General features: G+C 41.1%; 1 protein-coding gene across 1 annotated transcript in view; it reads left to right on the forward strand.

Annotated features, from left to right (window-relative positions):
• plekhg4 (pleckstrin homology domain containing, family G (with RhoGef domain) member 4) overlaps positions 1-23678 on the forward strand; it is a 194879-nt gene that overhangs the window by 153124 nt on the left and 18077 nt on the right. Inside the window, exons 14-17 of the mRNA XM_048546548.1 lie at positions 256-1259; positions 15144-15393; positions 19280-19369; positions 19664-19888. Of these exons, the coding sequence (XP_048402505.1) occupies positions 256-1259; positions 15144-15393; positions 19280-19369; positions 19664-19888 (1569 nt within the window). The remainder of the gene's footprint in view (positions 1-255; positions 1260-15143; positions 15394-19279; positions 19370-19663; positions 19889-23678) is intronic.

Genomic DNA, 23678 nt, shown 5'->3' on the forward strand with positions numbered 1-23678 from the left:
CACATGTACAGAAAAATCTTCATTACAGTGCATTAAAAAAATTAAAAAGAAGCCTCATTCTTACAGGTATTTACTCCACCCATTTAGTTGGTTTTGTACGTTGCTAACTGCACTAATAGTGAGTGATTTATTTTCCTAAATTTTGACATCCTTAAAATGTATTTTGTGTCAGAACTGTTTTATCCTTTTTCTTGTTTTTTAACTCTTGAGCCTTTAAAAATACTTTTTATATCAGTTTATTTGTATTTGTTACAGGCTTATGAGTGGGCCCTAGAAGGTATGCGACACCTTGCATGCATCAGCATGGATGACTGCAGTTCCCCAGAATGCTGTGTGTCAATTGTGAAATACCTGGAAAATCATCATCGTCAGCATCCTGAAATTCCAGATGTTGAGTTTCAAGAAATGAAAGATTTGGCATGTGAATTAAAAAGTGAGAAAGGAATTAAACAGTGGAAATTTGCTTGGTCCAAATGTCAAGAGACAAAACTTATCTTTGAAAAGAAGCTGGAGACTGCATTGCAAACAAGGACGTCATTGCCATCAGACCCTAGGCTTTCTGATATTAACACTATGAAGAATGAAATTATTAACTTAGGACAAAAGAGACATTCAGGTGGAATGGAGCAAAGATTACAGTATGAAAGGGGTACTGCAGGATCCAGCAGTGGTAGTTGTTTACTCAACAGGTCAGCGCATGGTGGAATGTGGCAGAAAGAAAAAAACTCATCACAAGCTTCAGGCATTTTTTACAGAAATATAAAACATAAGGATGTTTTTATACCAGAACCCATTCTTGGCAAAAACTCTAGCCCAGGTTTCCAAGGCTTTGATCAAACAGAAGCAGGGAAAACTTGCGCTCCAGCTTGTACATCAACACCAGATGCTTGTAGACATTTGCATAATATCTTTAATGAAGCCTACTATTGCAATAATGTTGACTCTTCTTGCATAATGTCTAGATGTCTGTCAACACCAGATCCCCAGAATCAGCATCTGAAAAAACTATTACGGAAAGTGCAGAGTTTTGACTGTTCACCCAGTGATACCCACAGGTATAATTCATGTCAAAGAGCTTACAGTGAACCTGCAAGGCGTGGAAACACAGGGGTATTCATTAGAGGACTAGAAGTGAGCAGCACTGAACTTAATGATAGATCTTATACCCCCAAACAGCAAGCTTTATTTGATTGGACTGGAAATCAGGCAGAAAGTCACAGAAGCTATTATGCCTTACGAGATTCAAAGTCTAAGGGCAGGTGGGTATTAATTTAATCCATAATTCATTTGAATTGTTGTCTTTTTAACTGAATACTGGGTAAATGGGAATGTACCAAAATTTGCAGTGTTATTTCAGAAATATGGAGGGAATGGTAACTAGTCGTTTTCATCCCTCTAATTGTGAGGAAAAAATTGAATCTTACTGCATCTGTTTTATTGGCATAGGGAGGACCAATTTCAGAGACCAGATGCTTGCATTTCTAAAATATCTAGAAGACTAAGGCATCTGACACATTTGTTTATTGCAGACATGAGCTCCTTATGTATGTTTCCCTCTGCTTTTCCAGGTTGGAATGGCACGAGCATGTGGACATGATCAAAATTAGAATTCTTTTTAAGCCCTTGACTTTTTGTCTAGAGAAGCAAGTGCTGCTGGCCCATTGTCACTCCCCTCCCAATCCTCTGGTTTTTATTTTCAGACTGTTGTTAGTGAAGTAACCAGTCTTTATAAAATGGGAGATTTGCCTCATAACGTAATTAATGCCCTAAGCCCAAAAGAGCATATGCACATTTCCACTTGACACCTTTAACCTGCTTAACTTGTAGTATGTGAATTGAAGCAATGCAAGAATCAACTAGTAGTTGGATACAAAAATATATGGGTAAACGTATACAAATTTAGCTGGGAAACTTTAAATGAAACCTCTTTCACTGTGCAAACTATAGCAGATATTTCTGAACTTTTTGTGAGCTCAGGTAGCTTTCAGTTGTTTCAGCGTGGGAGTCTGGGAGGAAGCATGAGGGCAGCCTGGGGAGGGAGACTTTTCAATTATAAAAGTCTTACCTCTCGTGACTACGGCCTTTCAGTTGTTTCAGCGGCGAGAGTCCGGGAGGAACCGCGAGGGCAGTCTGGGAAGGTAAGCTTCCACCCAATAAATTTGGGAGTTAACTAATACCTGAGACACTACACGCATGGTGTCTCCCACCCTTCCACCTTCTCTAACCTAATAATAATGGTTAAGTGTGATGAGCAGGTAAGCCATTTGCAGTTTTTTTCCTCATCTCTTTGTTATCATTTGGGGTGATCACCTGGACACCAAATCTTCTCGGAGTGGATTGAGTGGCAAAGCTGGAGTCTGTTTGAGTATATAACAGAGTAAACTTACTGGTGCAGCGAACACTGCGAAACTAAAAAAACTAATTAATTTTAAATAGATAATTAACTAAGTAGAGATGGCAGGCCAGGTGATGTGTTGTAGCTGTATGATGTGGGAACTAGCTGATCCCATTGTGAACGGCAGTGACCACATCTGCAGCAGGTGTTGGCTGCTTGAGGAGCTCTGGCTCAAAATTGATGAGCTGGAATCCGAACTCCAAACACTGCGGCACATCCGGGAGGGGGAGAGATACCTGGATACTGTGTTCCAGGAGGCAGTCACACCTGGTAGATTAACTAATGTTAATTCGTTTGGCAGGTAGGGACAGCAGTGTGTGACTGCAAGTGAGGCAGGTAAAGGGACCCTGCAAACAGGAACACAGGAGCCACAGCCCTTGACATTATCCAACAGGTATGAGCCACTTGCTCCCTGCGTGGATGAGAAACAGGGCTGCAGGAAGGATGAGTCAACTGACCATGGCACCATGGTCCAGGAGGCCATTCAAGACGGGTGGAGCAAAAAGACAGATCGTAGTTTTAGGAGATTCCATCATTGGGGGATAGATAGTATCCTTTGTGAGCAGAATAGAGAATCCTGCATGGTGTGTTGCCTGCCCAGTGCCAGGGTACAAGACATCTCTGACCGACCTGAGAGGATACTATAGAGGGAGGGGGAGCATCCAGTTTTCGTGGTCCATGTAGGTACAAACAACATAGGCAGGACTAGGAAAAAAGACCTGTTTCAAGATTATGAAAAGCAAGGAACAAAATTAAAAAAACAGGTCTTCAAGGGTCATAATCTCTTGATTGCTGCCCGAGCCACGTGCAAATTGGCATAGGGCGGTGAGGATCAGGGAAGTAAACACGCGGCTAAAAGAGTGGCGTGGGAAAGAGGGTTTCCTTTTCATGGGGCACTGGCATCAGTTCTGGGACAGGATGGATCTATACTGCTGGGATAGACTCCACCTGAACAGGGCTGGGTCCAATATTCTGGCGAAAAGGATAAGTATAGTGGTTAGTAGGACTTTAAGCTAGTAAGTAACGGGGGAAGGGAGAAGTGAGAGTAGAGGGAGAATAACAATTAATGTCAGGAAAAGCAGCAGGTTAGGAGGTGATGAGGAACCTTCAAGTCCATTGAAAATTAGGAAAAAAGTTAAAGGGAAAGAGAACTCAAGAGTTGTTAGTAATGGAGGTAATAGGACCCAAAAAGAAGGTGCAAAAACTGGCATAAGGCACTTTATCTGAATGTTCGGAGCATTCGAAGCAAGGTGGATGAGTTGACGGTGCAAATCATGGCAAATGGGTATGATTTAGTGGCTGTTACAGAGACCTGGTTACAAAATGGTCGTAACTGAGAGTTCAATATCCAGGGGTATTAAACTGTTCAGAAGGACAGACAGGAAGGTAAGAGAGGTGGTGTTGCTCTGATTTTTCAGGATGATATCAGGCAGTAGTGCAAGATGATATAGGTTCTACTGAACAAAACGTTGAATCCACTTGTGTGGAAATTAAGAATAGCAGGGAGAAGAAGTCACTGATAGGTGTGGTCTATAGGCCACCAAATAATGACATCGTGGTGGGGTGGGCAATAAATGTAGAAATAGCTATTGCATGTAAAAATGGTACAGGAATTATCATGGAGGATTTTAATCTACATGTTGATTGGTCAAACCAGGTTGGTCATGGCAGCCTTGAGGAAGGGTTCATAGAATGCATCCGCGATAATCTCCTTGAACAATGTGTAATGGAACCTATGAGGGAGCAAGCTATCCTAGATCTAGTCCTGTGTAACTATTTAGGAATAATTAATGATCTCACAGTTAGGGATCCTCTCAGAAAGAGCGATCACAGTATGGTCGAATTTAAAATTCAGATGGAGTGTGAGAAGATTAATCCAGTACCTATGCCCTGTGCTTAAACAAAGGAGACTGTGAAGGAATGAGGAAGGAATTAGCTAAGGTAGAATGGGAGCAAAAACTTTATGGTGGGTCAGTTGAGGAACAGTGGAGGACTTTCAAAACAATTTTTCACAATGCTCAGCAGAAGTATAGTTCAGTGATAAGGAAGAACTGTAGGGAAAGAGAGAGCCAGCCATGGATGTCTAAGGAAATAAAGGAAAGTATCAGATTGAAAAAAAGCACGAACAAAAAACCAAAGAGTAGTGGGAAACCAGTAGACTGGGAAATCTTTAAAGGCCAACAGAAAGCCACAAAAAAAGTTATAAAAAAAAGTAAGATAGATTATGAGAGTAATCTAGCTCTGAATATAAAAACAGGCAGCAAATGTTTCTAGAAACATGTGAATAGTAAAAGAGTGGCAAAGATAAACATTGGTTCTTTAGAGGATGAGAAGGCCAATTTAATCACTGGGAACGAGGAAATAGCCGAGATATTAAACAGTTATTTTGTGTCGGTCTTCACAGTGGAAAACACAAATAACATCCCAAAAAATAATGGCAAGAAGGTTATTTAAAGTTTAGGAGTAGATTTGTAGCTTGGGTTGTGGGTGTTGAGGTTGGTTGGCTCACTGAGCTGGTTTGTTGTTACGCAGACATTTCGTTACCGTGCTTGGTAACATCCTCATTGCAGCCTCTGATGAAGCGTTGGTGTGTTTTCTTGCCTGGCTTTTAAACACTGTGGTCCGTTGCGACGGATTACCTCACTTCCAAGTTTCCTCTGTAGTGCATTGCATACTGGGTCGAGTTCTGTGTGTTTATTAATAGCCTGCTTTGTGGAGTGCCATGCTTCGAGGAATTCTCCTGCTTGTCTCTGCATAGCCTGTCCCAGGATCATGGTGTTGTCCCAGTCGAAGTCATGGTTCTCCTCGTCCATGTGGATTGAGATGAGTGAGTGTTGGTCGTGTCTTTTTGTAGCCAGTTGGCGTTCGTGTACTCTTGTTGTTAGTTTCCTTCCTGCTTGTCTGATGTAGCGTTTCTCGCAGTCTCTGCAAGGGATCTTGTAGATGACATTGGTCCTGTCCATGGCGGGGAGTGGGTCTTTAGTTCAGGTGAGCACTTGTCGTAACATTGATGTGGGTTTGTGTGCCACTCTGATGCCCAGCGGTTGTAGAAGTCTTGTGGTGAGTTCTGACGTGTTCCTGATATAAGGTAGTGTGATGAGTGCGTCGGGGCGTGTAGAATCTTTCTGAGGCTGTCCCTGTTGGCATCTCCCACCCAGTTCTTTGGATATCCATTATTCTTGAACACTTGGAAGGGGTATTTCTCCTCCTCCTGGCGTAGTTCCATGTTGCTGCAGTGTGTTGTTGCCCTTTTAAATAGTGTTCACGCACAGCTTCGTTTGTGCGTGCTGGGATGGTTACTGTTGAAGTTCAATATCTGGTCGTGTGTGAGACTTTTCGATGTACTTGTGTTTGCAGTTCCCCATTTGTCTTGCGCTCTACCATGACGTCCAGGAATGGAAATTGTTTGTTCTTCTCCTCCTCTCTAGTGAATCTTATTCTGGTGAGGGTGTCATTTATGAGTTTGGGTGTCTCTTCTAACTTGGCCCGTTTTAGTGATGATAAAGGTGTCGTCTACGTAGCATATCCACAGTTTAGGTTGGATTTGCAGAAGGGCAGTCCTTTCCAGTCTTTGCATCGCTGCTTCTGCTCTGAGTCCCGAGATAGGTGATCCTGTGGGTGTCCCATTGATTCGCTCGTATATTTGGCTGTTGAAGGTGAAGTGGGTGGTCAGGCATACGTCCAGTAGTTTAAGCATGCTGCCCTTGGAGATGGTTTCACTGGGGTCCACTTGTTCAAGTGTCATTGTTTCCCTTACAAGTGGACCCCAGTGAAACCATCTCCAAGGACAGCATGCTTAAACTACTGGACTTATGACTGACCACCCATTTCACCTTCAACAGCCAAATATACGAGCTAATCAACGGGACACCCTAGGGATCGCCTGTCTCCAGACTCACAGAAGAAGCAGCGATGCAAAGACTGGAAAGGACTGCCCTTCCACAAAGCCAGCCTAAACTGTGGATATGCTACGTAGATGACACCTTTATCATTAAACGGACCAAATTAGAAGAGACACACACATAAACGACACCCTCACCAGAATAAAATTCACCAGAGAGGAGGAGAAGAACAAACAATTCCCATTCCTGGATGTCATGGTAGAGCGCAAGACAAATGGGGAACTGCAAACAAAAGTACACAGAAAAGCCACATACACAGACCAGATATTGATCTTCAATAGTAACCATCCCAGCACACACAAACGAAGCTGCGTGCAAACACTGTTTAAAAGGGCAACAGCACACTGCAGCAACATGGAACTACGCCAGTAGGAGGAGGAATACCTCTTTCAAGTGTTCAAGGATAATGGTTATCCTGGGTCAGGAAATGCCACAGGAACAGCATCAGAAAGATTCTACATGCCTCGATACACTCATCACATTACCCTATATTAGGAACACGTCAGAACTCACCACAAGATTTCTATGACCGCTGGGCATCACAATGGCACACAAATCCACATCGACCCTATGACAAGTGCTCACCCGAACTAAAGACCCACTCCCTGCCATGGACAGGACCAATGTCATCTATGAGATCCCTTGCAGAGACTGCGAGAAACACTACATCGGCCAAGCAGGAAGGAAACTAACAACAAGAATACATGAACACCAACTGGCTACAAAAAGACACGGCCAACACTCACTCATCTCAATCCACGTGGACAAGGAGAACCATGACTTCGACTGGGACAACACCATGATCCTGGGACAGGCTATGCAGAGACAAGCAGGAGAATTCCTCGAAGCATGGCACTCCACAAAGCAGGCTATTAATAAACACACAGAACTCGACCCCATATACCTTCCACTACGGATGAAACTTCGAAGTGAGACAATCCATCGCAACGGACCACAGTGTTTAAGAGCTAGGCGGGAAAACACACCAAGGCTTCTTCAGAGGCTGCACTGAGGATGTTACCAAGCACGGTAACGAAATGTCTGCGTAACAACAAACCAGCTCAGCGAGCCAACCGATCTCAGGAAGGTTATAGCAGGTAAGGACCTAGAAACTATCATTATCATGATGGAGGCAGTGCTGGGCAAGCTAATGGGGCTAAAGGTAGACAAGCCTCCTGGCCCTGATGAAATGCATCCCAGGGTACTAAAAGAGATGATGGGGGAAATAGCAAATGCAGTAGTAATTATTTACCAGAATTCACTGGACTCTGGGGTGGTTCCTGCAGATTGGAAAACAGCCAATGTGACGCCACTGTTTAAAAAAGGAAGTAGATGAAAGAAGGTAACTATAGGGCAGTTAGCCTAACTTTGATAGTGGGGAAAATGCTTGAATCTATCATTAAGGACAAAATAGCAAGACATCTGGATATAAATTATCCCAGTGGGAATACCCAGCATGGGTTCATGAAGGGTAGATCATGTTTAACTAATTTGGTGGAATTCTTTGAGGATATTACTTGCATGGTGGACAGCAGAAAAGCGGTGGATGTGGTGGATTTGGATTTCAAGAAGGCATTTGACAAGGTGCCACACCAAAGGCTGCTACATAAGATAAAGTTGCACAGTATTACAGGTAATGTATTGGCATGGATAGAGGATTGGTTGACCAGTAGAAAGCAAAGAGTAGGGGTAAATGGGTGTTTTTCTGGTTGGCGGTCAGTGGCTAGTGGTATGCCTCAGGGATCAGTTTTGGGACCTCAATTGTTTACAATTTACTTAGATGATTTGGAGTTGGAGACAAAGTGTGGTGTGTCAAAATTTGCAGATGACACTAAGGTGAGTGGTAGAGCAAAGTGTGCCAAAGACACTAAAAGCCAGCAGAGGGATATAGATAGTCTAAGTGAGTGGGCAAAGATCTGGCAGATGGAGTACAATGCCGATAAGTGTGAGGTCATCCATTTTGGTCGGAATAACAGCAAAACGGACTATGTTTTAAATGGTATAAAATTGCAGCACACTGCTGTGCAGAGGGACCTGGGTGTCCTTGTGCATGAATCGCTGAAGGTGGGACTGCAGGTGCAGCAGGTGATTAAAAAGACAAATGGAATTTTGTCTGCCCTTGCTGGAGGGATGGAGTTTAAAAACAGGGAGGCTATGCTGCAGCTGTATAGGGTCCTGGTGAGGCCGCACCCGAAGTACTGTGTGCAGTTTTGGTCTCCTCACTTGAGAAGAGATATACTAGCACTGGAGGGGCTGCAAAGGAGATTCACTCGGTCGATTCCAGAGTTGAGAGGATCGGATTATGAAGAGATACTGAGTAGACTGGGATTATACCCATTGGAGTTCAGAAGAATGAAGGGAGTTCTTAGAGAAACATAAGATTATGAAGGGAATAGATAAGGTGGAGGCAGGGAGGTTGTTTCCACTAGCAGATGAAATTAGGACTAGAGGGCATTGCCTCAAAATAAAGGGAAGCAGATGTAGGACTGAGGTCAGGAGGAACTTCTTCACCCAAAGGGTTGTGAATCTGTGGAATTCCCTGTGAAGTGGTTGAAGCTACCTGGCTGAATGTGTTTAAGGCAAGGCTAGATAAAGTATTGAACAGTAAAGGAATTAAGGGTTATGGTGAATGGGCGGGTAACTGGAGCTGAGTCTCAAAAAGATCAGTCATGATCTTATTAAATGGCGGGGCAGACTCGAGGGGCCAGATGGCCTACTCCTGCTCCTAGTTCTTATGTTCTTGTGTCTTCTGGGTCCTCCAGTTTCCTCCCACGCTCACAAGATGTGCAGGTTAGCTGGGTTAGCCATTGGACTGCAGGATTACAGGAATAGGGTAGGGGGGCAGGTATGGATGGGATGCTCTTCAGACAGTCAGTCTGGACTCGATGAGCCAAATGGCCTGCTTCCGCACTGTAGGGACTGTATGATTCTACGTATTATCATTTTTGTCCAAAAAGTGACAACCTTTCATTGCAAAACAAGTAGACTTGCAAAATGTTCTGTTTATGATTTTGTTAGAAAAATGCAAATGAAAAAAATTTACTTTTTCTGATTATTAGCCGTTGTTTCTCAGTGACAGCTTAATATTCAAGGAACATTTTTGTCTTGGTTGTAACTGTTCCTTGTTTTAAAATCAATTTCTTCATGGTATCACCACCTCTTCTTCAAGCAGGAATCTCATCTTCAACAGTAGGAAGCATTATTAATAGCAGTGGTAGTCCCATACTTCACCCAGTTAGGAACTGTAGTGATGGTGGTATTGTTTGTTACACCGTATCTGAAAGACTAGATTGAATTCAAGGAGGGTAAGAAGTCATATTTCAACTACCCAAAACCCTGGCTATTCCCCACCTTGGACTATATTGAATGGTCTGCCTGCATAGCTTAGAAAGGATATATTGGCCTTGGAGTTATTTTTAAACAACCTGTTCAGACATGCAATGACACACTTTCAGACAAGGTGGGACTTGAATCTAGATCATCCAGTGCAGAGATGGGGATGCTACCCCTGTGCCACAACATTCTTATTTATTGGCCTTGGAGAAAGTGAAAGTGGAGTAATGTGTATGAAGTCTGAGCTACAAGAGTTAAACTACGATGAAAGATTACACAAAAAAGGCATGTAGAATCTTTCTGATGCTGTTCCTGTGGCATTTCCTGACCCAGGATAACCATTATCCTTGAACACTTGAAAGAGGTATTCCTCCTCCTACTGGCGTAGTTCCATGTTGCTGTATTCCCTTGAATTTTAAAGATCAAGGAGTAATTTGATCAATGTTTTCAAGACAATAAGGGAAAAAATTGGAGCTACTAGAAAGAAAGTATTTTCACTACTTGCAAAGCCTTAGGCTAGGGGATGTAGTCCAAAAATTACAGTCAGATCATTGAAGAGTGAAGTTAGGACACTCTTTACATACGCGGGTAGTTAAGGTTTTGAACTGTCTTCTGGAAATGGCGATTTGTTACCAAGTAAAGTGTAAATTTTAAACCGGAGATGGATTCTTTCTTCACTCTTGGGACATGGGTGTTGTTGGCTGGCCAGCAATTATTGCCCATCTCTAGCTGCCCTTGAGAAAGCGGTGGTGATCTGCCTTCTTGAACCACTGCAGCCCACATACTGTAGGTGGACCCACAATGTCCTTGGGGAGGGAATTCCAGAATTTTCATTCAGTGACAGAACGACAAGACATTTCCAAGTCAGGATTGTGAATGGTTTGGAGGGCAAGTTGCAGGTGGTGATATTCCCATGTAACTGCTGCCCTTGCCCTCCAAATGGAAGTGATTATGGCTTAAGAAAATAGGGTGTAAGGATCTTCAGCTTCATTTTCAGATTGCGTGTTAAATCTCAAGTAAATGTCTGAAAGGAAACTACTTTAGTTACTAAGCTAGGTATGTCGGCTATATAACTGAAAACATTGTACCATTGAGCTGGAATCTCTGTAAAGCATTAAATATTATTCTTGAAGACTTTGGATATATCCTGTTTCGTCTGGTACAATAAGTGCATTGTTCGCAAACTATATCAATGATTTCAATATGGGGTGCAGATGATACAAAACTTGCTGAAAATGTGAGTTGTGAGGAGGATGCAAAGAGGCTTCAAGAGATGAGTGACTGGGCAAGAGTATAGTTGAGGAATAAAATGTTGATAAGTGTGAGAATATCACTATCAAGAAAGCAGGTCCAAAATATTTCTTAAAAAGTGAGAGACTTGTAAGTGTGTATGTTCAAAGGGACCTCAGTGTCTTTGTTTATACATTATTGAAAGCTAGCATGAGGGTGCAGCAAGCAATTTGTAAGGCAAATATTTTGTTAGATTTTATTGATGGCTGTGGTGTCGAGAGCATAGGATCATATTGTCAGAATAAAAGACAATCCATTTAACACTTGGGTGAGGAGGAACATTTTCTGTCATGGATTAGTGAATCTTTGGCATCTTTTACCCCAGAGGGCTGTGGAATTCTAGTCATTTAGCAAGTTCAAGACAGAATGGTAGATTTCTAGTTACTAATAATATCAAGGAATGTCGAGGTAATCACAAACTCGATTGAGTTTCTTGAAAAGGTGACCAAAAAAATAGATGAATGCAAAGTAGTAGATGTTGTCTATGCAGAATTTCAAGAGTGCAAAAAACCTTTACAATGAAATTGCTGGGACTCGAGATTTGAGTTATAAGGAGAAGCTGGATATGTTGGGACTTTTGTCCCCAGGAGCATAGACAGTTGAGGGTGACCTTATAGAGGTTTATAAAATCATGAGGGACATAGATATGGTGAAAAGCCATGGCCTTTTCCCAAGGTAGGGGTTTAGGTTTAAGGTGAGAGGGAAAGATTTAGGAGGAACCTAAGGGGCAACTTTTTCACACCAGAGGGTGGTGTGTACATAAAATGAGCTGCCAGAGGAATTAGTAGAGATGGGTACAATTACAACATTTAAAAGACATTTGCTCAGGTACATGGATTGGAAAGATTTAAAGTGATATGGGCCAAACCCAGGCAAATGGAACTAATCTAGTTCAGCATGGATGAGTTGGACTAAGGGATCTGTTTCTATGCTGTATGTCTTTATGACTCAAAATGTAGGACGATGACAGTGATCAGTCATAATCTAGAAGGGCATACCTTGTCAAGGGGCTTGCTCCTGCAGCTACATTCCTAACTTGACTTCAAATGTACTAAAATGCCTTAGTTATTTTCAAGTTGCTGCTTTATCAGTATCGCGAATTCTTTCAAACATGCAGATTGTTGGGAATACCTTTGTCCTTAAAATAATTGTGTGAACAAAGCTGGTAGAGATGGAAGTATTTGAACAATTTCTAAATTGAAAAGAATTAACTATGTGATGTCCTTAGAATTGAAAGTCAAGGGTTAAAGTGTGTTGTAGTTCACCTCCTGTTTGTCAGATGACATTATGGACGGAGGACATGCTAAGTTTTTGAGAGAGATAAGAGATGTGATTTAAAACTTTCACTGGACAGACTGGTTTGGAAGAGGTCCTCTGCTGAAGGTTACCAACCAAAGCTTCTGGTCTGGAGTTGTTTCTTTCCATATACCTGGATCTAACATTGGAAGGAAAAAACCCTCAGACAGCTTATGTGAGAAAGCTAGACTCCCTCATACATATTCTCTTTTGAAAAGTGTGTAGAATTCTCAAATCGGGGCAAGCTGAAAAAGTCTCTCGCCCTTGCCACGTTGAAGCACTTCGAGCCAGAAAAAGTTTGAAATATCAGTATCTCTGACTCCCTCAAACTCTGAAAGCCACTGTTATTTCTGTTGAAAGACTAAGTCAGTCTGACTTCTGATCTGAAGATTTTTCATCATTCTCCAGCAGTCAGCTTTTCAGTCTTGTCAACAGGAAACTTGGGGAGCTTTGAGAAGACATCCCATTTTATCCATTGCTTTTGGACTCTTGGCCCATGGCTGTATTTTTCCCTTTTTAAAAAAAAACTCACTTCTACAGAACTGAATCAGTTTATTTGTTTTGTGAATGTGTTTGTCTGGGATATTTCTTAGTTGTTTATAGATTTTGTATTTGTTTAAACAATAAGTTTTATAATTAGTTATTTTTAAGTTTAATAAACAATCTAGTGAAAGCATCTTTTGTTCTGGATAACAGTAATAAGGGAAACAAGGCGACAATTTTGGAAACTAACTAAAACGTTCACACTTCTGGTATTGTTCATGGAATTGTGGAGCTTGATTACCACTGCACTCAGTCTGTTAATTGTAATGACATGCTTATCATAAGAGCTCATGTGTTTGAAGAGGCTGATTGGGTCAGATCCAGCAGCATCCTCTGTGGTGAGATGAAGGCTCAGGATTCTGCTTTTAGCTTCTTCCATGTTGAATGAATCACGTGACTTCCCTTCACTGCAGCCAAAACAGCATCCAATCTACATTATGATTTACAATCCCTTTATGGGTGTAACCTTTCTTGTGTTAATTGGTATACCAATCACTCCAATATCTATTGGGTGAATCATAAACGTTGTATTTGCTTTGTGGATTGCCATCATTTTCAACTATGATGATTTTTCTACCTTACAGTGTCATCCTTCTGTAGAAGCTGCCCCTGAAATAGGCCATTTTGTTATCAATTTATTTTTGAGGAGGAGAATTTCCTATTAGCCATTGCTCCGTATTGTTCCCCAGTTGAGCTGTCTTAAACTGGGCATATAAATCTCTGCCTAATATTTTGCCTTTTTTTTTCAAAAGAAAGCTGGTGATTGACATAAGTACTTTAGGTAGAATATAGACTCCCATACCATGAAATTCTATTATTCTGCTTGAATTCAGTTTATAATAAAACAAACCTTTGTTATGTTGAAGTTGTTTGTAGGGCACTGAAAGAAAATGTCAGTGTTTTCATGTATCCAGTTTTCACCTTTTTTCTTCTAAGTGTGTTCCTTGCCTTTCCATGTTCAGAATGCATAGAACATAGAACATTACAGCACGGTACAGGCCCTTCGGCCCTCGATGTTGTGCCGATCTGTCATACCGATTTCAAGCCCATCTAACCTACACTATTCCATGTACGTCCATATGCTTATCCAATGACGACTTAAATGTACCTAAAGTTGGCGAATCTACTACCGTTGCAGGCAAAGCGTTCATTCCCTTACTACTCTCTGAGTAAAGAAACCACCTCTGACATCTGTCCTATTATCTTTCACCCCTCAATTTAAAGCTATGCCCCCTCGTGCTCGCCGTCACCATCCGAGGAAAAAGGCTCTCCCTATCCACCCTATCTAACCCTCTGATTATTTTATATGTTTCAATTAAGTCACCTCTCAACCTTCTTCTCTCTAATGAAAACAGCCTCAAGTGCCTCAGCCTTTCCTCGTAAGACCTTCCCTCCATACCAGGCAACATCCTAGTAAATCTCCTCAGCACCCTTTCCAAAGCTTCCACGTCCTTCTTATAATGCGGTGACCAGAACTGTACACAATACTCCAAGTGCGGCCGCACCAGAGTTTTGTACAGCTTCACCATAACCTCTTGGTTCCGGAACTCGATCCCTCTATTAATAAAAGCTAAAACACTGTATGCCTTCTTAACAGCCCTGTCAACCTGGGTGGCAACTTTCAAGGATCTGTGTACATGGACACCGAGATCTGTCTGCTCATCTACACTGCTAAGAATCTTACCATTAGCCCTGTACTTTGCCTTGTGGTAAGATTCTTCGTAGTGTAGATGAGCAGAGAGATCTCGGTGTCCATGTACACAGATCCTTGAAAGTTGCCACCCAGGTTGTAGCTAATGATTTTTGATTTGCATACAGATGAAGTTAGATAATGTAGGAAGATTTGTTCATATCTTTTCAAATTAAATTGAATTTGAATTAAACAGCAGATATTACTGGTCATGACTCGTTTGTAACAAATATTCAGACTAACCAATAATATCAAATCATAAAGCCCAAGTTTTCAAAAAAATCATCTCGTTTTTAATCAGGACTTATTTCTTGTTCCCTTTGATTTGACTTGAATAAATAATAGGTAATAGCAAATTTACATTGTATGTAAAATAACATAGGTGGACCAGAAATTATATATTAGCGAAGTCCCATTTTAAATCGTGTTAGGTTGACCAGCAGATTTGATGGTTCAATGAAGCCAAAACAAATGATCAGAATTTGGTAAAAGAGAAAGGAGAAGAGCTGCTGTTCCCTGTCTTCACACTGTCGAAACTAGCAAAAATACATATGGTTTGTGAAAGCATTTTTTTAATCTTGGATGCTGTTAACATATTTTAAGAGTATGAATCTGCTCAGAATTAATGAATATATTTGTTGCTGCACTGTGCAATGTGCTCTAAAACACTCCAAATTTATCTTTCTCGTTACAGTAAACTGAGACACATTATTGATGAAATGGTGACAACAGAACGCGAATATGTGAAATCTCTCCGGTACATTATTGACAATTACTACCCAGAAATGGAACGTTTTGATGTTCCTCAGGATCTTCGAGGAAAACGCAATGTTATTTTTGGAAACTTGGAGAAGCTTTACAGCTTCCACAGCCAATATTTCCTGAAGGAACTGGAAAGTTGTGTAAACCACCCATTACGTGCCAGCCACTGCTTCCTCAGACACGTAAGCAAACAACTTGCAATATATAATTATATGAAACTGACTAACTTTGGACTGTTTAAAACAATAATGTATAGTTCTGAAGAAGGGTCACTGGACCCAAAACATTAACTGTGGTTTCTTTCCACAGATGCTGCCAGATCTGCTAAGATTTTCGAGCAATTTCTGTTTTTGTTTCTGATTTCCAGCATCCGCAGTTCCTTTGTTTTTTTTTCAATAATGTAGTGTTGGGTGAGTGCTGAGAAACACTCAAGTGAGATCAAAAACTAAACTGACTTATTTGCACATGTGCTACCGGTTAACAATGTCTCCAACAATCCTGATATGGCAGCTGTTGAAAGTTTCATTACTTATTGTCTTGAGATCATGTGTCTTGGAATTGTGGTTAAGGAGAGCAATGGAAGCAGTCAACAGAGGTCTTAAGGAAGCTACAGTTGTTTTCAGGTTGTTGAGTCAAGAATAAATCCCTAGTTAGATGTATTTTGGTACACATTTGGGATCTGAAAAGTGAAACTAGTAATGAAGGATTTTGGTGTCAATCAGAGTTTATGTATTTGTTATATAAGAAAATATATGTAAATATGGCGTGAATAAGAAACACCATGGAAAGTTTCAACACGTTATATTTGATGGGTTATGTTTATACATTGCTATAAATGTGATCTGTGTACTTTCTGAGGAGCTTTTTTGTAGTTGTTTTGTAGTTGTCAATACGTTGTGTGATGTCCTGTCAATCTGTGGTATATGAAAGACTTCTTTATTCTGTGCTTTTTATGCAGTAGACATCTTCTGTAGCATATGCTTTCTATTTATCCCTTATCTACTACCTCTTACCATTGTGTCTCCCTCAACTGACATGTTTGATTTCACTAAATTTCTTAAGCTTCGTTCTTATTGACTCATTTTTCCCGAAACAAACATCCCTGCACTCAGGTTAGATGTGCTGGTTGCACGTGGCACTATATAGTTCTGCCTGCCTGTTGCACATGCAGTTCAGACCACTGTTGCAACTCCATGCGTAATACATGATTTTTATCTGACCTTGAGCTATTGGGCTTTGTCGGGCACCCCACTTGCTGAAAATCAGTATGTATTTAACTGCCAATATCTATTGCAGCTTATGAACAGGAACCCCTCATCACCTTAATTTGGCTTCCTGCTTTTGTTGCATGCCCAAAAGTGTTCTTCCTTAAGTTCAGAAGGCAGTGTAATGAACAGTTCCTTTAATTATTAAACAACATATAGATATATGCACAAAAAAATGTGCATGTATTTTGATGTTCAGTCTGAATCACCCATCAATATTCTGTCAGTTACCTCTGACCAGAAACTCCTGCGTAATGACCTGAAGCTGAGATGATTGAATTCCAACAATCACAGTCGTCTTCCTTCGTGCTAGGTATGACTCCAACCAGCAGAGAGTAGTTATGCTAGAGTCCCTTGATGTCATAATCAGTCAGATATTGACATCAAGGATAATCACCTCACCTTTTAAGTTTAGCTATTTTTCAGTTGTATGGACCAAGGATGTAATGAACATCAGTGAGCAGGTGCCACTTGATAGTAGTGTTAACAACTCTTTCAATTACATGCCCGGCAATTTGTCACATTGTCAGATAGTTATCAGTGTTGTAGCTCCACTGGAACACATTGGCTAAGGGCGCAGCTAGTTCTGGAGTGCAAGTCTCCACCACTGTTGCTGGCGGGGCCCAGAGCCTTTGCTGTATCCAGTGCCTTCATCTGATTCTTGATATTAGATGGAGTGAATTTTATTGGCTGAACAGTAGCATCTGTGATGTTGGCGACCTCCAGAGAAGACTGAGATGAATCAACCACTTATGCTCAGTCCTTTGCACTGATGTGCTGGGCCTTCCCTATTGTTGAGTATGAGGATATTTGTGTGATCTCACCTCCCGTCAGCTGTTTAATTGTCCACCAGCATGCTTTGGATGTGGCAAGAGTGTAGAGCTTAGACATGATCCGTTGTCGTGGAACCTTGTGTATCAATTGCTGCTTCTAATGTTTTGAACACAAGTTGCACCTCCATAATCTGACTGTCTTGGGACTGTGTTGGAGAATTTGCGAAATCACATGAGGTCACATGTCAGTGTGAACATAGGGGCATTAGGCACCTTCTCCCATGTCCTTACCCCAGCCCCTCCACGTGATCTGCTGTTACACTCAACCCACTGATAGTCCCTATTAGTAGCTATTCTGCTAGGCTGATTGTTATCCATTCTTTTGTCTGTCCAACTATTCTTCTGTCTCTTTGGGATCCATCTCCACCTATCATTTACTCCCTAACTCCTCCCTCCACCCTAACTTCTGCCTCCACCCTAACTTCTGTATTAAAAAAAAAAGCTTTTTCCTAGCTCCCATCAGTTTTCAGAAAGGATCACTGGACCCAACACGCTAACTCTCATTTCTGTATGTGGTTGCAACCAAATATGCCGAGCTTCTAACGCAATTTCTGTTTTTGTTTCTGATTCCCAATATGCACAATTCTTTTGGTTTTATTTGGGATTTTTAAAAATTTGCTCATGGAATGTGGGCATCACTGGCTGGCCAGCATTTATTCCCTATCCCTAGTTGCCCTTGAGAAGGTGGTGGTGAGCTGCCTTCTTCAATAGCTGCAGGCCATGTCCTGTAGGTAGACCTACAATGCCATTAGGGAGGAAATTCCACGATTTTGATTCAGTGATCGTGAAGGAACAATGGTACACTTCCAAGTTAGGATGGTGTGTGGCTTGGAGGGGAACTTAAAAGTGGTGGTGTTCTCCTGTACCGGCTGCCATTGTTCTTCTAGATGGAAGTGGTCAAGGTTTTGGAAGATGCTGTCTAAAGAATTTCTGCAGTGCATCTTGTAGACAACACACTGCTCTACTGAGCATGCGACTGAATGTTTGTGTGTTTTTAAACATTCTTTCCTCTACTTGCATCACTCTTCAGAAAGGATTGATTCATACGAAGGCATTTCCCTTATACAAACTTCTGATAATAACCCTCGATGGTCTATTCAGCCATGGCATTATTGCACTTGTAGAGAGCTAATGGCCTTTCACTTCGTCAGTCTTCCTGAGTCAGTCTTGTAGCTTGACTTCTTTAATATGTTTTGGTATTTCTTTGATTAGTTTCTCTTATTTCATGTCTTGTGATATGACCTCTTGCATCTTCTATTCATTCCAGGTATCAAATCTGTGACCAATGAATGTATTTATCAAAGGAAATTTTTCTTGCAACTTCAATCTCATCATCATCATCAGTGACTTCTTCATTTTTATTTTCAGACTCATGTATCATTTGCACATTCGCTTCACCAGTCAATTGATTCACAACATCAAACATTTGCCCAATCCTGTTAGTCTTACTCTCTCAAAATCTTTATTTACCTTGAGCAGTATATGACTGAATATACTGTTGGCTTACTCAGCATCTTGACAATAATTTGTTTTGAGACAGCCTGAATCAAATGAAGTCAATCTTCTGAGCTACATCAGGATTGTCCTTGAATGTGAAAGCTGGCCATTCATTCTTCAAAGCGATTGGAGTCACTTTTTTCAGGCATGATCTCATATCCAGATCCATGAGGTTTGATTTGTTCCAAAATGTGCTTGCAGACCTCTGACCAAAACCAATTGGTGCATAAATTGGTACCTATACTCATACATAAGGGATTGTAGGTTACCTTGGAGTAAATGCAGTCCATCACATTATGTTTAACAAGCAATGGCTTTACGATTACATGAGGACCATGGTGCATTTTTTTTTAATTCCAAAGAGATGTCATAACTGTTACATAGTCAGGCTATCTGATAACTTTCATTTGCTTTGTAATGAAAGGTGATACAAATACAGACAAAATAATACATTCTAATTGATATCTTTACAGCATGACCAGTTTGGCATGTATGCACTTTACAGCAAGAACAAGCCCAAATCTGATGCTCTGCTAGCCAGCCATGGAAACATATTTTTCAAGGTAAACATTTCACATGATCCACAACATTTTTTCATTTAAAGTGGATTTAGAAATCCACTACAAAGAATTATATTAACCAGTTTTCTACTTTAATGCCAGTGGAGTTGACTGTGATCTGTTGAAATTTGTCAATTTAAAAAGTCATGTTTGATGATGTTGCACTTATGGCAAAGGCTTTTTCTCTCTCTTGTAGTAGACATTGATGTTATTTTGTTATACTGCAGCTTCCTTGAAAGAAATTATTTGTTTAACGTCTTCTCAACATATAGTTGACTTCTGCTTTTGTTATTTTAGCACAAGCAAGTACAACTGGGTGATAAAATGAATCTAGCTTCTTACCTGTTGAAACCAATCCAACGTATGAGCAAATATGCCCTGTTATTGAAAGACTTGATCAAAGAATGCAGTGAAATTCAGGAGCAAGAGCTTAACTACCTCAGAGCAGCAGAAGAGATGGTTAAATTTCAGCTTCAACATGGTAATGACTTGCTGGCTATGGATGCTATTAGGGATTGTGATGTAAGTCCACATTGATGCTTTGATTTCTTCGAAAATGGTACAAATGGAGTAAATCGTGACCATTCATACTGGAGAGATTTTTATAAAGTTGCAGATGAAAGACTGTTGAATAAAAGTCAAAATTTACCCAGACTGGAATAGGAATTAGGTAGGTGGGTGGGCTGAATTTAGGCCAATACTCAGAAAATGGTATTTAGGTGTTTATTGAGAGGGGTTGAAGATAGAAACATTGGAATCATCAAGGCTGCATGAATGATGGAAGGTCTACATCTGGACTATAATGTGCAATATCGAGCTGTCTGGTAGAAGGGATATAAAAACCTTGAGTAGTCAACCTAGTTATCACCAGGATGACACAAGGAATTTAGAATGGCTCGAACAACTAAAGCTGTATTATCTCAAACTAAGATTAAAGAGAATAATTGATGAAGGCATTCTGAATAGTAAATGATCAACAAGGTTGCTGTAAATAGATTTTTCTACTTTTAGATAAATCAGTAGTCACAAGGGATATAGTTTCAGATTGGGGCAGTGAGTGTGGAGAAGTCATCAGTCATCAGTGTTACAGCTTAATATGTTTCTAATGTATATGAGGATATGGAAACTACATGTATAACAGTCAGATTTATTGATTAACAAGACTATGGAAAGCAGTAGAAAACAAGGAAGCTGCAAAAGAGATTCCAATCAACTAGGGCAATTGAACTGACGTGAAATAAGTTAAATTTAAATATTACACATTGGCCAAAAAAGGTAAAAAATATAAATTTAATAAACAAAGTTTTGAATAGAGCCTTGAATATATAAGGTGCTTTATTTTTGATGTGGAAAGCAGTTAAATTGTTCATTGGAATCTTAAGAAATTATCTGTAGAAGTTAGGCTGACTTTTCAATGCATTGATCAAACCACATAAAAACATCATTTGAAAGGGTACAGAGAAGAGCAGCAAAATCTGTTTTCAGGTATTAAAGAGTGATTGAAAAACCTTTAGCTTTGCATTTCAGAAAGAAGAAGCATGTCCTCATTAAAGTACTAAAGATATTAACTATTATGGAAGGGATTGGCTAATAAACTAAAAACAGAGAGTACGAAATGAGTCATTGGTAGGCTATGAGTAGTGTATAAACATAAACAATATAAATCAATTATTCAGATATGGGGAACAAATGTAATATTTCCAAATTAGATGATAATACAAGGTTGAGTCAGAGTGAATGACCAGACGTGTATATGTGTGCGCGCACAGGGGTCATGGTGGTGAGAGGCATCTAAACCTTAAATGGCAATTAATAGCAATTTGAATGACTCATCCCACCCTGCCGCTGTCTCCATAAGCTATAAGACCACAAGACATAGGAGTGGAAGTAAGGCCTTTCGGCCCATCGAGTCCACTCCGCCATTTAAGTCATGGCTGATGGGCATTTCAACTCCACTTCCCTGCACTCTCCCCGTAGCCCTTGATTCCTTGTGAGACCAAGAATTTATCGATCTCTGCCTTGAAGGCATTTAACGTACCGGTCTCCACTGCGCTCCGTGGCAATGAATTTCACAGGCCCACCACTCTCTGGCTAAAGAAATGTCTCCTCATTTCCATTTTAAATTTACCCCCTCTAATTCTAAGGCTGTGCCCACGGGTCCTAGTCTCCCCGCCTAACGGAAAAACTTCCCACCATCCACCCTTTCTATGCCATACATTATCTTGTAAGTTTCTATTGGATCTCCCCTCAACCTTCTAAACTCCAATGAATACAATCCCAGGATCCTTAGCTGTTCATCGTCCGTTAAACCTACCATTGCAGGGATCATCCATGTGAATCTATGCTGGACACGCTCCAGCGCCAGTATGTCCTTCCTGAGATGTGGGGCCCAAAATTAGACACAGTATTTTAAATGGGGCTTAACTAGAGCTTTATAAAGTCTCAGAAGCACATCACTGCTTTTATATTCCAACCCTCTTGAGATAAACGACAACATTACATTCGCTTTCTTAATCACGGACTCTACCTGCAAGTTAACTTTTAGAGAATCCTGGACCAACACTCCCAGATCCCTTTGTACTGCTGCTTTACAAGACCTCGCATTTGCTCACGTTGAATTTCATCAGCTACTTCCTGGACCACTCTCCTAAACTGTCTAAATCTTGCTGCAGCCTCCCCACCTCCTCAGTATTACCTGCCTGTCCACCTATCTTCGTATCATCAGCACACTTCGCCAGAATGCTCCCAGTCCCTTCACCCAGATCATTAATATATGAAGTGAACAGCTGCGGCCCCAACACTGAACCCTGTGGGACACCACTTGTCATCGGTTGCCATTCCAAAAAAGTGCCTTTTATCCCAACTCTCTGCCTTCTGTCAGACAGCCAATCCTCAATCCAAGCCAGTAACTCACCTCGAACACCATGTGCCCTCACCTTACTCAGCAGCCTCCCGTGAGGCACCTTATCAAAGGCCTTTTGGAAATCTAGATAGATAACATCCACTGGGTTTCCCTGGTCTAACCTACTTGTTACCTCTTCAAAGAATTCTAACAGGTTTGTCAGGCACGACCTCCCCTTACTAAATCCATGCTGACTTGTTCTAACCTGAACCTGCACTTCCAAGAATTTAGAAATCTCATCCTTAACAATGGATTCTAGAATTTTACCATCAACCAAGGTCAAGTTTAATCGGCCTATAATTTTCCATCTTTTGCCTTGATCCTTCCTTAAACAAGGGGGTTACAACAGCAATTTTCCAATCATCTGGGAATTTCCCAGACTCCAGTGACTTTTGAAAGATCACAACCAAAGTCTCCGCTATTTTCTCAGCCACCTCCCTCAGAACTCTAGGATGTAGCCCATCGGGGCCAGGAGATTTATCAATTTTTAGGCCTTTTAGCTTTTCTAGCACTTTCTCTTTTGTAATGCCCACCATACTCAACTCTGCCCCCTGACTCTCCTTGATTGTTGGCATACTACTCATGTCTTCCACTTTGAAGACTGATGCAAAGTACTTATTAAGTTCTTCAGCTATTTCCTTATCTCCCATCACTAGCCTTCCAGCATCAATTTGGAGCGGCCCAATGTCAACTTTTGCCTCATGTTTGTTTCTTATGTGTTGAAAGAAACTTTTACTATCATTTCTAATATTCTCGCTAGCCTACCTTCATATTTGATCCTCTCCTTCCTTATTTCTCTTGTCTCCTTAGAAGGTGACACCTGTGCTTTGTAGATAATCTGGCAGGGGCTGGTGTCAGGCAAAAAGGGAGGGAACATCCTTTGAGGGTCCCCGGTGCCTATGAGTCGCATCACGGTCCCAGCTCCACAGGTCATAAGCCCTTCCTGCCCTCCATCCAACCTTTGAAGGCCTACTCCTTCATAGGGACTAGCTACTCAGGACCCTCTGAAACCTATAATTTACCTGAAGTCCAACCTCCATTATTCTTCTTTCTTTGGAGACTATCTGTAAAGCCTGCACTAGCCACCGATCAGACCTGACACTATTGGGACTACAGCTTCTGGCCTATCAAATTGACTACTGCTGTCTTAAGGCAGGGCTTCCTCTCCAGATCAGGGCTCTCTTACCCTGTTGTCAAACTTTTCCTGTTATCAACTTGCTGAATATTAGTGGCTGCAGGGCAGGCTGTATTAATGGGATTGTGATACTCACATACAAAATTCAGGTTGTTGGGCAGGAAACTGCTAAATTACAATTTCCAGCACACAGTGCTCTGATTCATTTATTGCATACTGTGAATGTTTCGATGAATGAAAATGCACTGCATGGCTCATTCATCTTATGCTATGAC

The sequence above is a fragment of the Stegostoma tigrinum genome, chromosome 16 (genome assembly GCF_030684315.1).
Source record: "Stegostoma tigrinum isolate sSteTig4 chromosome 16, sSteTig4.hap1, whole genome shotgun sequence".
Taxonomy (NCBI): Eukaryota; Metazoa; Chordata; class Chondrichthyes; order Orectolobiformes; family Stegostomatidae; genus Stegostoma; species Stegostoma tigrinum.